Source organism: Silurus meridionalis, chromosome 19 (genome assembly GCF_014805685.1).
Source record: "Silurus meridionalis isolate SWU-2019-XX chromosome 19, ASM1480568v1, whole genome shotgun sequence".
Classification (NCBI taxonomy): Eukaryota; Metazoa; Chordata; class Actinopteri; order Siluriformes; family Siluridae; genus Silurus; species Silurus meridionalis.
The window spans coordinates 14,909,434-14,926,151 of record NC_060902.1 but is presented as its reverse complement, the minus strand read 5'-3'; the positions used below and the strand labels follow the sequence as shown (position 1 = coordinate 14,926,151).

At 37.8% G+C, this 16,718-nt stretch overlaps 2 protein-coding genes across 10 annotated transcripts; one reads left to right on the top strand and one right to left on the bottom strand.

Annotated features, from left to right (window-relative positions):
- The first annotated feature begins 124 nt into the window (after positions 1-124).
- spcs1 (signal peptidase complex subunit 1) lies at positions 125-2,040 on the top strand. The gene is made up of 4 exons (XM_046874547.1): positions 125-270; positions 1,214-1,273; positions 1,372-1,458; positions 1,776-2,040. Exons 1-4 carry the CDS (start codon positions 235-237, stop codon positions 1,896-1,898), a joined length of 306 nt encoding a protein of 101 aa, XP_046730503.1. The 5' UTR covers positions 125-234; the 3' UTR covers positions 1,899-2,040.
- A 555-nt stretch (positions 2,041-2,595) lies between these two features.
- Positions 2,596-15,470, bottom strand: nek4 (NIMA-related kinase 4). 9 transcript variants are annotated; one of them, XM_046875458.1, is made up of 21 exons: positions 15,145-15,470; positions 14,542-14,632; positions 11,085-11,351; positions 10,765-10,962; positions 10,274-10,381; positions 9,613-9,767; positions 9,393-9,516; positions 8,595-9,134; positions 8,455-8,511; positions 7,805-7,945; positions 7,580-7,726; positions 7,002-7,068; positions 6,245-6,354; positions 5,370-5,510; positions 5,145-5,291; positions 4,597-4,663; positions 4,358-4,467; positions 3,957-4,048; positions 3,658-3,875; positions 3,278-3,411; positions 2,596-2,862 (listed from the first exon to the last, which is right to left on the bottom strand). In XM_046875458.1, the coding sequence occupies exons 2-21, from the start codon at positions 14,614-14,616 to the stop codon at positions 2,764-2,766; spliced, it is 2,997 nt and encodes a 998-aa protein (XP_046731414.1). In that variant the 5' UTR covers positions 14,617-14,632; positions 15,145-15,470; the 3' UTR covers positions 2,596-2,763. The 9 variants fall into 9 exon arrangements, with proteins under 9 accessions (XP_046731414.1, XP_046731411.1, XP_046731413.1 ...); XM_046875455.1 differs by lacking the exons at positions 14,542-14,632; positions 15,145-15,470 and adding an exon at positions 11,976-12,214; XM_046875457.1 differs by lacking the exons at positions 14,542-14,632; positions 15,145-15,470 and adding an exon at positions 11,976-12,214 and having other exon boundaries at positions 4,358-4,464.
- Positions 15,471-16,718: the final 1,248 nt, after the last annotated feature.

The window sequence follows — 16,718 nt, the reverse complement described above, 5'->3', positions numbered from 1 at the left end:
ACAATATAGCATACAAATCACAATAATTGATATTATCGCGTGATTAAAACGTTTATTAATATAAATTAATGTTTTAAAACGAAAAGGCGCCACGGTTATGCGCAGACGTGGCGCAGTTTAAACCCCTTAAACACTTTCACTCGGGTCCTTCCGAAATCTACGTACGCCTTTTTTGCAACCGGAAATCCTTCCTCCAGAGTGCGCTCTGATACGGTTCTTCTCATTTATTTCAAAATGTTTTCCATGTTTAACTCCATTCCTACTCACATGGTAAGCATTTATTCTTTAAAAAATATTTATTAACAGTTTAGTAAGCCTGATCTTTTCATTAATATTGTGCAGCCGTTAACCATCAACAAGCCGTCAACCGTTAGCAGCTTTGTGCAGAAACGCGATATTTGTTTCTTATTTATTTTAATTGTAAAAGAAAATCGTTTTTCACACAAACATTTACAAACTCTAACAAACTCTACTAATGCGATATTTAACTATTTATATAACTGTACGTTTATATACATGTTGCCAGATCTTTATTTTTTAAAACGAGTACACTGCTGGTAAATCCTGTTTATTATTATTATTATTATTATTATTATTATCATCATCATTATTATTGTTGTTGTTATTTCAATTAAAACAAGAATCATCCAAATTATCCGCTTTAAGCCACTGCTGTATCGTAGCCTGTAAAGACTTTACATATTGAGGTATGCAAATAAGGGTTAATTAAAATGCACATATTTGCATACATAATCGAATAAACAAATGGTGTAAAAAAAAAAAATTACTTTACCGTTTAATCCAGACTATGGCATGTATTTTTTTCTAATATATTTTTTATTTTATTTACTGATAAATAAACATTAATTTATGCAAATGTGCCTGATAAAGATGCTCCTGCTAATACTACTACTACTACTACTACTACTAATAATAATAATAATGATAATATGAAAATTTAATTGAAATATTAATTTCACTGTAAAACACTCTGGAGAAAGACTACCAGAAAATAGTTTTTGGACTGGAACACCCTGAGCAATAAGAAGGTGCTTGATAAAATGCAATAAAAGACAAATTGCTCTTTAAAAAATAAATAAATGAATGAAATCTAAATATACATCATATCCAACTACAGTTTTTTATTTTACTTTGATTTTATCTTAATTACTCCAGATGTCATTAAGTGTTTCTTTCTTTTTCTTTTATTCAGGATTATAAAGGTCAGAAACTTGCAGAGCAGATTTTCCAAGGTGTCATTCTGTTCTCAGCTGTAAGTCAGTTTCATATTGTGATGCTTCCGTCTATTTATTATAAATCTATATAAATAAATGACTTCAGTGTTACAGCATCAGTCTTACTTTTTTTCAGGTCGTTGGATTCATTTATGGTCTTATAATTGAGCAGTTTGGATGGACTGTGTACATCATGCTTGCCGGATTTGCCGTCTCCTGTTTGGTAAACAGCAATAAAATATTTGTCAAAAAAAATAGACTATTGATCGTGGATGACAAACCTGTAATGCTGGGATACAGTGAAGTGCAAATGCTGCTTGTTTTTGGCAAACTGAAAGAAAAAAAACCTGATTCTTTAGATCAGGTGTATGTATAAGAGGCTGAAGGCAAAACGTATTGAAATATAGGTTTATATACAAACTTTTGCCCTCAATTATATCATGACAGTTTTTATCTGTAAGGACCCTTTAACACTTTATTGCATGATGTATTTGAGCTCTATCTTTGCACTAAATATTATAGTGACTGTTTGTGTTGCAGCTCACACTGCCTCCGTGGCCCATGTACAGACGAAACCCTCTCACGTGGCAGCCGATCGTACCAGAGACGCCCGAGACTCGTGAAAAGCCTCAGGAGAACTTGAAGAAGAAAAAACACAAGTAGAATCGCACTCTGCGGGTAGAGACGTCTGCCAGACGGACTCTTCAGAGCGGGAACAATGGACGGCTTCAACAACTCGCTTCATTGTTTTCATGTAAAATTTCACACATGCCTAATAAAGAGGATTATTTGTTTGATAGTGAAACAGTGTTTATTATAAATCATCCTACATTTAGAAACTATATATATGTGTGTAGACAATAGAAAACATTGATTCTATTTCAATATAGAGCTGATCTCAAGTTTACCATCGTACAGTAGAAATGATGCTGGTCTTTTAAATCAGGTGCATAAATACTTGCATAAATATTTACAATATATTTTTCAAAACTGTCTGGACAGAAGTATTGGGACACCTGACTTTTTCAGCCATTTGTGTCTCCTCCCAGAACTGCTACCTCTAAATTGGAATAAAATTTTCCCTTTACTTGAACAAGGAGAGCTGAACCTGTTTCAGCATGACAATACCCCTGTGCACAAAGCAAACTCCATGAAGATCTGCTTTTTATGGGATGAAGTGGAAGAGCTTGAGTGGCCTGCTATAGAGCTCTGACCTCATACCTACTGAACATCTTTGTATGAACTGAACTCTGACTGCCCCCCCAGGCCTCCTCATCTCACCTACATCAGTGCCTGACTGTAGTAACGCTCTTGTGGCTGAATGAATCTCCACAATCACACTCCAAAATCTAGTGAAAAATCTTCCCAGAAGAGTGGAGGTATTATAGAAGTAATAGGAACTAAATATGGAATGGGATGTTAACAAAGCACAAAGGTATCTTATGATCAGGTGTCCACAAACTTTTGTCCATATAGTGTATAACCGTAAAAGTCAACTGTCTTTAGCAGAGTCATGATCAGTGTTTGCTCAGCATTTTAACGCGACGTCCTCGAAGAATTTGAGTTGCCACACTTTAACTGCGAACGCTTTGTACTTCTCGTCCCCCATCTGTTGCCGTAGCATGACCTGAAAAAGAAATCCCAGTCCAGAACCTCCATTCAGAATTGATTGGAAATGTGTAAATGTAGCCCAGATACAACTATAAAACTTATGGGAAAGAGTCACACAATGAGAGGAAATTGCAAGTTTAAGCCCATTTTTTCTTTATGTCAAACAGTAATTTATGCTCATGATAAAATTTTTCTCACTGCCATTGGAAGTGCTGGTGAGTTTCTCCATATTTTTTCATTTCAAACTCGGTTTGTGTGTTTTCGTTCCAACTCAGGAACACACTCTAGCTCACGCCACACTTTCAGAAGAATTATAAAGCAACCAGGTGCTATTTGTTGTCAATACCTTTGTGATTGTGCATTATACAGTTTGGGACAGAGCCTCGTGGCTTTAAATCCGTAATAAATCGACGGAACTGAGGATGACTTGCCTCTCGTTTATCCTCGTCATCCTCCTGCATGATGTCCAGGACTTTGTCTAGCAGTTTCACCCCGAGTCCTTTAACCACGTCTGTGCGCAAATGCTCCACGGCTCTCCTGATCTTAGCCGGCCCCGATGAGTCATCTGAGGATAGAGGGATAGGATTCATAATTTAAACAGCAAATAGTGGAGAATTAAACTGTACACTAAACTAAAACTAAATGATTTTCAGGGCTTGAGCTACATTTTGACAAACCAAGCAACATGAGTAAAAAAAAAAAAAAAGCAGTGATCTGATTAGTTAAATCTAGAATAAAGTGATGCCTTCAGTTTCTTTGTAGATCATGTGATCAGATCAGTTTTAATTAAAGCCCATATTGTGCACCGAACCTGAGCGCAAGTCACTGAGATGGAAGTCGCCGTCTCCCTCTCCACTTTTCCCATGGAGCATCAGCGTGTCTCGGTACTTCCTGTTCAGTTTGAACTCGGGCAGCATGGTCGAGTTGGACCGAGAGCTTTGCTGCTCGCACAGGGGGTCTCGGACGTCCATTCGTAACGTCTGCGTCATCATCTGGACCAGGTCTTGCATCTCGTTGCTCTCACTTTTGCTGTGAAGCAATAGGAGAGTAAGTGTCTGACTGATTTACTGTAAGTGTATAAATAATGATATTGTTAAAGACCTCCCTCACCCTTCTCTATAGTCTCCCTCTGAGCGCTCTGTGGAGCTGGTGGATGAGCTGCACTCTTCCTCATCCGAGTGATGCCATGATGATTTTTTCTCCTGTTCAAAGATAGAGATCAAAAAGGGAATTTTTAGGTTTCAATATTAATACAATAGCTCGTATTTTCTGTGTAGGCTTTGAAAAGGACCAAAGCCTTTAAAGGACTTCTAGAAATGTCCGTGGAATGTTTATAGCTGCACAATTATCTTGATTGCTTTCTATATTTTGACAGTTTTTTTCCCCCGGATTTAAAAACCTTTAAATTCACTTTATTCAATTTAAACTGAAAACATATAAATTCTCATAAACAGGAAGTCAACATTTTTTCGACATACTGCTTAGTCTCTTCTAACAATCAAACATCCCACCTTGTGTGTTACAGCAGCTACACTGGCAGGTCTCGGGCAATCAAGATGGTCTGTGTGCTTTGCATTTAACGAGGCACCATCACACGACGCACTTCTGACAACAGGAGCTGCTTCAAATGAGACAAGAAGCTTTACCAAGACAGCAATCAGTTCAAAATATCCCCATTCCATTCGCATTTACATTTACAACCGTAATCATTTCAATTCGGTTCAGAAATTGTCCCAGCATGTTCGTATACCTGATACACTCTGGTTTTCCTGTGACTTTCTCAGTCGCCTCCTCTCTCGGGCAGACAGAGGCCGATTCTGCAAGTGAAACAGTACAAAAATCTTTTTAAAAAAGCTCAGAAAAGTCCAGTTCCATTAACTTGATTTAAATTTGCCATTTATTTACAGTAATAAATGTAATATTTAAATACAATAAATGTATTTGGTCTGATCTTATTTTATTACTTCAGAAAATAAATATACTTTTTTTCATCAATGTATTATTTTCTTGTTCTTAATATTTACTACTCTTTAAAAATATTTAGAAATATTTTTGCAAGTGAAAGAATTGTTTTTTGGTAAAATATTTTTGCTATATACTATATGTTCATACACTCATATCAATATTATTTGTGATTTTAGTGTACATTCATAATCCCAACTGAATCCATTTTATCTTTAGATTGTAAAAAACAACATTGAAAAATTCTGTCCTAAATGTTAAATGATCAGTCTTTTTGTACTGTAGCTCTACAGGTCATGCTTTCTTGTTTTTTGTGTGTCTTAAAGCGAATCACACCTGTGGTGCAGGTTCATGCTGGTGATCAGCTTGTGAGTGTGGAGGGTGTTTAACCATCTCAGCTTCACCTCCTTCTATCCTATTTATGCCTACAGATGGATAGTTTTCAGAAAGTGGAGGCAGAGGCCTGGAATTGGCTGCTTTCATCTAAAGAATTAAAAAACAAGGTTAGAAAATCATGAGCCAAGACTGATGGGAAGTGATTTTAGCATTGATAATACTTACTTTGCTCTCCTCATGGGCCACCTCTCCCTTTTTCTGTCTACTCTGACGAGACAGGGATGGCTCAGAGAAAGAGGAAAGAGGATGGAGAGGAGACTTGCTGTTTTCCGAAGGAGAGGCGAGTGGCTCTGGAGTGTGAGGCTCCTGTTATAGATTAAAAAACGGATTTTCTATTTGACACATGAATTAAACAAAAATAAATAACATACAGGAAGCAACTTTATCATAATGATTTAAATGATGCAGTGGAATCCACTGTGACTGCAAGAAACTGGCCTACATACACATACTTTTAAATCATAGTCACCATGTAGAAAAGGATTCATTCAGTTGTATTTCCACGTTTCATCACTAGAGGGAGACACACAGTTTGACCATTCATGATGTGTCGCAGAGTTAACTTATCATCAATGGTAAACTGTGTGTCTCCCTCTAGTGGTGAAACGTGGAAATACAACTGCATGGGAATCGTTTCCTACATGGTGACTATGTTTAATAGGCCACTTTAAACATCTCTATCATTCTATCATTATAAATGAACACAGAGATTAGTAGTATAGACTTTTCATTCACATATGTTTCTAGTAAAATAAAAAATGCACTTTAAGTTTCAATATTAATCCAATATCTTGTTACTAGAATATCTATATTTCCTTTGAAAAGGACCAAAGGCTTTAAATGATTTCTGGAAATGTCCGGGGAATATCTATAGCTGCACAATTATCTTGATGGCTTTCTATATTTTGACAGTTTTCTTTTTTCGGATCATAAAACCTTTAAATTAACTTTATTCAATTTAAAACGTAAATATATTCTCATAAACACTAAGTCAGCATTGTTTTGACATACTGTTTAGCCTCTTCTAACAAACATCCCACCTTGTGTGTTACAGCAGCTACACTGGCAGGTCTCGGGCAATCAAGATGGTCTGTGTGCTTGGTATTTAACGAGACACCATCACACGACGCACTTCTGACAACAGGAGCTGCTTCAATGAGAAAAGAAGCTTTAACGAGACATCAATCAGTGCAAAATATCCCCATTCTATTTACATTCCCCTTTAATCCACACTCCTACATGGTACACCTGCCGTCTTTTACCCTGAAGCACCTCAGAGCTTAAAGCATTCTCTAAATTCATAAATGAATATAGTCAGTGTCTAAAGAAAACCTTAATCTTCATTTTAACAAGAGGAGTACAGGGACAAAATAAGACTTTTTTTTGGTTTTGGATAACGGCTCTTGATAACGTTGTTATGGGAAAAGAATTCCAGATTGTGGCCCAAATGTAAAGTGAGGTTACCATCTGCAATTTGATATAGTAATAATATGTCCCAGAGTGTTGACATAAAACATTTTTAATACGGTTAAAGTTAAGGGGATGTGGAATGATGGAATCTCACTTTTGTGAGATACTTTAAGTGTTAATTATACAAATCCGTATTTTAGCCACAACATTTATAACATTTTAGAACAAGCAAATAAAGCTGTGATTTGCTTTACATCTTATTGTCAGAGCTGTGACCAATCAAGAATTTAGCAATTCTGTGGTTTAACTTTAAGCTCAGCTAAAACAGCGTACTCCAACGTAATCATTTCAATTCGGTTCAGAAATTGTCCCAGCATGTTCGTATACCTGATACACTCTGGTTTTCCTGTGACTTCCTCAGCCGCCTCCTCTCTCGGGCAGACAGAGGCCGATTCTGCAAGTGAAACAGTACAAAACATTAAAAAAAAAAGCTCAGAAAAGTCCAGTTCCCTTAACTTCATTTTAATTCGCCATTTATTTCCAGTAATAAATGTAATATTAAATACAATTAAATGTATTTGGTCTGATCTTTTTTTTTTTCTTTCAGAAAATAAATGTACTTTTTTCATCAATTTATTATTTTCTTGTTCTTAATATTTACTACTCTTTACTATTAATCCTATCATTTTCCATGCTGAACATGTTGCTGGTATTATTTATGGGGACTTTTAACTCAAATTCAATCAAAAGATTTATAAAGCATTCTATTTTCACAAGGTTAGGGTCATCTTTAGATTGTAACATTGAAAACTATGGCGCAAATATTTATGCAAGTCACCATATACCCTGTTGTAAAAAAAAACAACATTGAAAAATTCTGGCTTACATGTTAAATGATCAGTCTTTTTGTACTGTAGCTCTACAGGTCACACTTTCTTGTTTATTTGTCTTAAAGCGAATCACACCTGTGGTGCAGGTTCATGCTGGTGATCAGCTTGTGAGTGTGGAGGGTGTTTAACCATCTCAGCTTCACCTCCTTCTATCCTATTTATGCCTACAGATGGAATGATTTCAGGAAGTGGAGGCAGAGGCCTGGAATTGGCTGCTTTTATCTAAAGAATTGAAAAACAAGGTTAGAAAATAATGAGCCAAGACTGATGGGAAGTGATTTTGGCATCGATAATACTTACTTTGCTCTCCTCACGGGCCACCTCTCCCTTTTTCTGTCTATGCTGACGGGACAGGGATGGCTCAGATAAAGAGGAAAGAGGATGAAGAGGAGACTTGCTGTTTTCCGAAAGAGATGCAAGTGGTTTTGGAGTGTGAGGCTCCTGTTATAGAGATGAAAAAAGGGATTTTTCTATTTGACACATCAATTAAACAAAAATAAATAACATACAGGAAGCAACTTTATCATAATGATTTAAATGATGCAGTGGAATCCACTGTGACTGCAAGAAACTGGCCTACATACACATTACTATTATAATAGTCACCATGTAGAAAAGAATTCCTATTCAGTTGTATTTCCACGTTTCACCACTAGAGGGATACACACAGTTTTCCCGTTCATGATAAATCGCAGAGGTAACTTATCATGAACGGTAAACCGTGTCTCCTCTAGTGGTAAAACGTGGAAATACAACTGAATGGGAATCGTTTCCTACATGGTGACTATGATTAATAGGCCACTTTAAACATCTCTATCATTCTATCATTATGAATTAACACAGAGATTAGTAGTATAGACTTTCATTCACATATATTTCAAGTAAAATAAACAAAGATAAAGATAAATATGAAATAAAAAAAATAAAAAATAAAAAAACATTTTCCTCACCATCAGCTCCACTAGAACAAAAGGCTCAAGCAGCTTATCAGTAGATTCCAAACTAGTCTAAAAAATATTAAAGAAGACAGTGTTAAAGTGCTTTAAATTGCTAATGTGCAACCTTTATTTCATTACATACTATAGCGTACCCCTTTGTCTTCTAAACAATATTCTGCCTCTGTTTTTTGGACTTCTTTGGCCTCTCGGATGTCCTGCTTGTCTGTTTTTATGTCCTCCTTCGCTGCCTGCTGCAGCAGTTTCAAAGTGTCCTCCTCTGCAGACATGTTAAGATTTAGACCTCTACTGTCTTTTACAGGTTCAATTCTCTCTGTGTGTTTCGACGGCATTGTTCCTCTCGAACTCTTTGAAACCAAAGGGGGTTCATACTTGCCCATAAGGACACCTGATACTTGTTTTCTGGGGTGTGGCTGAGGAACGGCATCATCCTTTTTCTTCTTCTCCTCTTTCTCTGTCTGTTTGGCTGCCGGTCGAGGCGGTTTCGCTTTCCTGAGCTTGTCTACATGCTCCTGAAGCTGAATGTCAATGTTGCTGATGGTTGCTATATTCTGGCTGGTTGAGTTCAGGATTTCCTGACTTGGGGTGTTTGGGGACTGGGGTGGGGTTGGGAGAGGATTAACATCCTTAGTGCCATTTTGAGTTTTGGAGTGTTGGGAGCAGTTTTCATCTGACTGAAAAAGAAAATTTTACATCAGTAAAACAATGATGTTTGATGAACAAAGTATTAATATGATATTATTAATGCTTGTACAATGTGTACAATCTTTAAACAATTTAAAAAATGAGAAATTTCTGTAATTTTAAGAAAAATATAACATTTTGGAGTGTAATATTTTAGAAACAATCACCTGACTTGTGAAGCTAGCTAGAGTTTGTAGCTAAAACCACAATTCTATCCCAATTACAAAATCTTCCATAGTGTGTGTTACCCTGTTTCCTCTGCTTTTCAGCTCAGAGTTGACATACTGGGACTCCTGCTTTTGAAGAACAGGCACTTCAGGTGCGTCTCTGCTAGGCCTGCTGTTTACTTTCTTTCGGGATTTGGCAGTTTTCCTGTTAAACAGCTGTATTTATAGGAAATGGACACACCGTATAAAGTTTTCTTAATAAAGCTTAGTAACCATAATGGATATATATATATGTATTTACTCTTTGGTGGCCTCCAGGAAGACGGCGATCTGCTGTTTGATGTAGGGCTGCCGCAGAATGTGTTTAACATCAGGCCTGTCGTCTGGTCTCTTACACAGCATGCGCCTGATCAGGTATCCGAGCTGAGGATCATACTTACTCGGCATCTGAGGCAACTGCGATACAGGAAGCAGAGATTCAGGTACTGAAGTACTAAGGTATTAAAAATATGGAAAGCATACTTATTAGTACAAAGATTGATAATGCTCTGGCTTAAACTGCTTGGAAGTATAATCAGTTAATAATGACACAGGGTTTGAGGAATGCACCACTTATAGTTTGAAAATATTGATGTTAATAGACCTAATAGTCTCCAGTCTCACAGCTAAGGTTCTAAGCTTACTAAGTTTTCTTACACAACAGAGGTGCAAGTTCTCAGTGCCATGAACTTCCTTTGTAGAGGTTTCACAAAATAAACTGTAAATGGGATGTGAATATCTGGCTATCAAACCATAACAACATGACTCATTTATTTTGTTTATACTTGCTTCTTAGACATGAATACTTTCTCTTATTATCAGTTTTCTGTTTCTTTCCTATGGTATTCTTTCAGTACATCACTTCTTCATTCAGACTTGTAGAATAAAATAGACAAAATGGTATAGAATGATATAAAAGTTACCTTTCCCTCTACAATGCGGTACACAAGCGAGTTCATGTCTTTTGCATTGAAGGCGTGTTTCAGAGTCGCCATCTCATACACGCAGCATCCCAGAGCCCAAACATCCGACTGCACAAAGAGTACCGACTTTACGATTAATAAACAACTGCCTTATGAATTAATTTGGGTTTAAACAACTGGGGGCAGGGGGGGGACGAGGGGGTGTTAAATGCTCTACCTTGTTGCTTAGATATTTAGGTTATTTTTCTATACACAGTGTGTTAATCATCATCTAATTTTCATGACTGTTAGGTTCTGTTTTCTGTTATCAGCTGGATAATTTTTAGTTCCTCTGTCCTGATAATGGACCACCACTCATAATACCTGCTCATCGGTGGTCTACTTCTGTTGACAGGACAGAGTGAGGATTATATATTATGCAGATCAATAAATAGGCTGCAGTCAGTAATATATGGGAGGTTTAGCAAAAAAAATGTATTTGTCTTTGAGACCTTGTAGTTGTATGGCTTGTTGGAGAAAAGCTCAGGGCTCATGTAATAAGGTGTTCCAATCAGGGTGCTGGCCATGTCGTTCTGATTCTCCAGAACCCGCGCGATGCCCAGATCTCCCACTTTAATAATGTTGGTCTTAGTCAGGAAGATGTTCTGCGTTTTCAGGTCTCGGTGCAAGATGTGTTTCTCGTGTAAATACTAAAGAAAACAAGAAAAGAAACATCAGAAATCATAGCGCTACCTATTAATAGCTGAAGGATGCATCTAATCGTATAAGTCTGTTGAATTCTTAAATCTAATCAGTCAGAAGGTTTTGATACCTGCAGGGCCATCGCGATCTGCACAAACCACTCAACCACCTGTCTCTCTGGCAGAAGCTCATTCTTCTGCTGCTTAAGCCTGTGATACAGGTCTCCTCCCTCACAGAAGCCCATGACGATATAAAGCTGATGGTCCTTTCCTTCCCATGATTCCCGGTAGGTGACGATATTGGGATGTTTGAGCTGTGAGAGCAGCTGAGCTTCCTGTTCAGCCGCCCGGCGTTCTCGCTTTGACGATGTTCTCAGGTTCAGCTTCTTGATGACGTACTGGATAGGGGAAATACGCACATGACACTAAATACGAGAGCTGTAAAGAGCAACGATGCATAAGATGCTGGACCATACGTAGCTGAATTCCTAATCACAAAACACTCCTAAAACCTGGTTATGAATGAAACAAGCTTTTTGTGAACACATGCACACACAGTGGCATTTAAGAGAGAAAATATAGACGACAGGCAGAAAACATCACCTGGAATTCTATCTTGTGATCAACATACAGTAGAAGAAATCATATAAGGCATATACAGTAGTACAACGGTGTCTGAAAATAATGCACTTATCTAAAACATTACTTTTGATATGTCAAAATACTAATGTGACTGTTTATTCTTTTTGCCAAAGTCTGAAAAGCAAAAGAAAACTAAAGCATGTTATTTGCAAAAATAAAAATCGTTATTCCTGTACTTTAGATTAGATTTAGATCTAAATGGAGATTAGACAGACATGCTCGTATATATTGTTTATATTATGTGCATGTTCACATCTAAATTAAAACTGAGCTCCATCAGGCAAAACATCCTGCCTCAAAAATCAACCCAACATCAAAAATATCTCTTCGATGACACACACTAGAGATGATCAGACTCGAGATATCCGATCTCACCTTACCTGTTTACGGTCTGATTTGTGCTGCACCAGGTTCACCTCCCCGTAGCTCCCCTTCCCCACTACTCGGAGAAAGACATAGCTTTCCATGATTCTCTGTTCAATCCCCAAATCGCAGCGTTACTTAGCGGATCGATCGTGGTGCACGAGCGAGCACTTTTGTTAAGCTTTAACTTTGATTTGTTTGTGTGTGTGTGTGTGTGTGTGTGTGAAAGCGATGCTTCAGGAAATTGTCATGCCAGGGTCACCAAGCAACCTAGCCACGTGAGCACTACAGATAATATTCTCCATCCTGGAGATGAGGGTTTTCTCAGCGCCATCTGGTGGTTAGGAGAATGCACATGGCTTCATCTCAATCCGAACCTGCACTCAAGCACACTAAATGCATATCCTGATCACATCTTATTATAGACTCATACCCACTTCTTGTTATAATAAGATTCACTCTTCTGAGAAGGTTTTCCTTTAGATTTTGGGGTGGGATCTGTGTTTTATTCTGTTACAAGGGCTATGCACTGGACTAGGGATGAATTGCAGAGGTTAACAGAGTGGTGCAAAGCCAACAACCTGTCTGTAAATATGGAGATGGATGTTGACTTCAGGAAGACACGGTGTGATCACTCCCTACCAAACATCAATGGCTTCTCCTTGGAGATTGAAAAGAACACTAAATTCCTTTGATTTCACCTGGCTGAGAACCTCACCTGGTCCCTAAAACCCAGCTCGATAACAGAGAAAGTCCAGCAGCGTCTCTACTTCTTGAAAAAGATAACTACTATATGACGCAAAACACAACGTTAGCAAAGCATAGGCCTCATAGGTGCAAAGCTAGCCTATCCTGTGTCAGTTTGAATATTTTAGATATTTTCATTAAATTCCGTTTTCCCACTAATGTGCAGATATTCTGGAAATGTTTGGAAAAATAAAGTGAAATTCAATAAAATAAAAAAAAAGTGATTTCAATAGTGAAATTATGTAGGCCGCCACGGACCACCGGTTGAAAACCCCTGATATAAGGCATTAGTAGTTTCACTGTTTGGTGGTGTAGCGAATTTAGCTTGCAAAAAGGGAAATATTGAGCAATTATAAAAAGGTTATAATTACTCCTAAATATTTAAATTAAGTTGTTGAAATAACTAATGAATTAACGTTACAATTATTTGGTCTGTTCTTCACCAGACAGACAGTATAATCTTTTATTAATTCTATAAAAGGGGTATCTCCCCGGCCAAGAAAGACGTGACCCCCCCCTTTACTTTATAGCATACATGTAATAGAGCATGTATTAAGATCAAATATTGCAGGGGATTTGAAATGTAAAAGGCACTCAGAGACAATCCCTTATGAAAATACAGCGTTTAATGAATAAAACAACGGAACATAGAACTAACTACACAAACATACAAAAAATTAAAAGAAATTAAAAGAAACAAAAAGTTAAGAACAGGTCAAATGAGGAAGAGAAGTAAAAAGAAGAAAGAGAGAAGGAAAGAAAAAGAATAGCAAGCTTAACTTCAAAATAACCACAACCTAAACAAGAATCATCAAGAAATTCTAATTCACCTTAAAAAGTAAGTTTTAACTTAAAAAAAAAAAACACAAAAAACAAACAACAAAAAAAAAAAAAAAACATGCAACTCCTGTGTAAAGAGTGTAAAAAAAAGTGTAAAGGTCTTTGAGACCTCGTTGTATGGCTTGTTGAAGAACAGGTCAGGACTCATGTAATAAGGTGTTCCAATCAGGTTGCTGACTATGCCTTTATGATTCTCCAGAACCCGCACGATGCCCAGATCTCCCACTTTAATTTTGTTGGTCTTAGTCAGGAAGATTAAGCAAGATCTCGGTGCAAGATCTGTTTCTTGTGTAAATACTAAAGAAACCAAGAAAAGAAACATCAGAACTCATAACGCTATCTATTAATAGCTGGAGTGCATCCGATCATAAATCTGATCAAGAAGGTTTTGATACCTGCAGGGCCATCGTGATCTGGACAAACCACTCCACCACCTGTCTCTCTGCCAGAAGCTTATTCTTCTGCTGCTTAAGCCTGTGATACAGGTCTCCTCCCTCACAGAAGCCCATGACGATATAAAGCTGATGGTCCTTTCCTTCCCATGATTCCCGGTAGGTACCGATATTGGGATGTTTGAGCAGTGAGAGCAGCTGAGCTTCCTGTTCAGCCGCCTGGCGTTCTCGCTTTGTTGATGTTCTCAGGTTCAACTTCTTGATGACGTACTGGATAGGGGAAATATCTCATTGATTTGTCTTTGAGACCTTGTAGTCGTATGGCTTATTTAAAATAAGCTCAGGGCTCATGTATAATGGTGTTCCGACCAAGGTGCTGGCAGTGTCATGATGTTGCAGAACGCGCGCAAAGCCCAGATCTCCCACTTTTATAATGTTGATGTCAGTAAGGAAGATATTCCTGGTTTTCAGGTCCAAGTGCAAGATCTGTTTCTTGTGTAAATACTAAAGAAACCAAGAAAAAAAGCATCAGAAATCATAGCGCTACCTATTAATAGCTAAAGGGTGCATCCGATCGTAAATCTGATCAAGAAGGTTGTGATACCTGCAGGACCATCGCGATCTGGACGAACCACTCCACCACCTGTCTCTCTGGCAGAAGCTCGCCGTTCGGCTGCATACGGCAAATACGGGAGCTGTGAAGAGTAACGGCGCATAAGATGCATGACCGTACATAGCTGAATTCCTAATCAAAATCAACCCACTATCAAAAATATATCTTCAATGACACACACTAGAGATGATCAGACTCGAGAGATCCGATCTCACTTTAACTGTTTATGGTCCAGGGTAACATCCCCGTAGCTCCCCTTCCCCACTACTGGGAGGAAGACATAGCTTTCCATGTTTCTCTGTTCATTCCCCAAATCGCAGCGTTACTTAGCGGAGCGATCGACTTATTACGTAGTAAAGTTTCACGTGGACATGAACCATCTGTATCACCACTGAAACCACCTTGAAACCTTAATTAAATCAAGAAAAATACACATATAATCAAAATGTAAACAAATGACATATACTCGTTATAAGTTCATGAACTTAACAGAGTGATGAGCACATAAGCTATCGATAGCCAGATCTCGTCGTTTTGTATAAGGGCGTCTGCTAAATGCCGCAAATGTAAATTTCACAGTAAAACAAAACATACCTCGCTCCGCTTTACCAATGATGCAAAACATCACAAACTCCAAAATCCAGTACCGGCGTTCAAAAATAAAGGGTTACAAAAATGGGATCCACGCTACCGCTCAGAACATATGCAGAGACAAACAGCTAACCAAAAAAAGCCACGTGCTGTGGACATGTGCGTCAAAGAAAAATTCCTCCGCTCAATCTCATCCCAAACACAGGTTCCGCCCAACGGTCGGTCCAAACATACAACAACCCCAAGACCACTTAAAAGCACTTTTGTTGAGCTTTAAATTTGTGACGTGTGTGTGTGGGTAAAATCGATGCTACTGGAAATTGTCATGCCAGGCTTCTTCGTCATTAAGCAACCTAGCCACGTGGGATAATACAGATAAATAGGATTTGCTAGTAGGTTTAAAAGATATCAATGGTTTTTACAGTAGAATTTCACTATATTTATAATATTTCTGTCATAATATTTAACAAATACAGTGAAAAAAATTTAGAAATATAAAGTAGTAAATCTGTCTGTAATATTTTAATATGTAAGAAACATATGCTTCATATTGTTCTGCACCTGAATGAGCAGGTTTCTAAACAACAGTGTTCTCACCACTTTAGCCACATGAACTGGGAGCATATCATGTGTGTTTCCATGTTTATTGCAATGTGGGATTTATTAGAATTCAGAAACAGTGCTTTTTATATACAGTGCTTTTATATATATATATATATATATATATATATATATATATATATATATATATATATATATATATAAATGTTATATTTTATAAGTGATTTTCATAACCTCTTCAGTGTTTGTTCAACACATCAAAAATATCTCTTCAATGACACACACTAGAGATGATCAGACTCGAGATATCTGATCTCACCTTACCTGTTTACCTGTTTGTGCTGGACCAGGTTCACCTCCCCGTAGCTCCCCTTCCCCACTACTCGGAGGAAGACATAGCTTTCCACAATTCTCTTTCTAATCCCCAAATCGCAGCGTTACTTAGTGGATCGATTAGCTTATCACGTAATAAAGTTTCACGTGGTGCACGAGAGAGCACTTTTGTTGAGCTTTAACTTTGTGACTGTTTTTTTTTTGTTGTGTGTGTGTGTGAGTGAAAGCGATGTTACTGGAAATTGTCACGCCAGGCTTCTTCGTCAGCAAGCAACCTAGCCACGTGAGCACTACAGATAATATTCTCCATCCTGGAGATGAGGGTTTTCTCAGCGCTTTCTAGTGGTTAGGAGAATGCACATGGCTTCATCTCAATCCGAACCTGCACTCAAGCACACTAAATGCATATCCTGATCATCACACTTTATTATAGAATCGTCCCCACTTCTTGTTATAATAAGATTCACTTTTCTGAGAATGATTTCCATTAGATTTTGGGGTGGGATCTGTGTTTTATGATGTTACAAGAGAGTTCATGGAGCAATGCACTGGACTATGCAGGGATGAAATGCAGAGGTTAACAGAGTGGTGCAAAGCCATTAACCTGTCTGTAAATGTGGAGATGGATGTTGACTTCAGGAATACACAGTGTGATCCATCCCTGCTAAACATCAATGGCTCCT

What these genes read in the sequence shown, in the direction of transcription:
- spcs1 (XM_046874547.1), top strand. Translation starts at nt 235, where the DNA reads ATGTTTTCCATGTTTAACTCCATTCCTACTCACATG. An exon ending in ACTCCATTCCTACTCACATG is followed by an intron (nt 271 to 1,213) that starts GTAAGCATTTAT and finishes TCTTTTATTCAG; the next exon opens with GATTATAAAGGTCAGAAACT. An exon ending in GTGTCATTCTGTTCTCAGCT is followed by an intron (nt 1,274 to 1,371) that starts GTAAGTCAGTTT and finishes ACTTTTTTTCAG; the next exon opens with GTCGTTGGATTCATTTATGG.
- nek4 (XM_046875455.1), bottom strand. Translation starts at nt 12,062, where the DNA reads ATGGAAAGCTATGTCTTTCTCCGAGTAGTGGGGAAGGGGAGCTACGGG. An exon ending in TAGCTGCTGTAACACACAAG is followed by an intron (nt 5,511 to 6,244) that starts GTGGGATGTTTG and finishes AATCTATAACAG; the next exon opens with GAGCCTCACACTCCAGAGCC. An exon ending in AGCATGAACCTGCACCACAG is followed by an intron (nt 4,664 to 5,144) that starts GTGTGATTCGCT and finishes TTTCACTTGCAG; the next exon opens with AATCGGCCTCTGTCTGCCCG.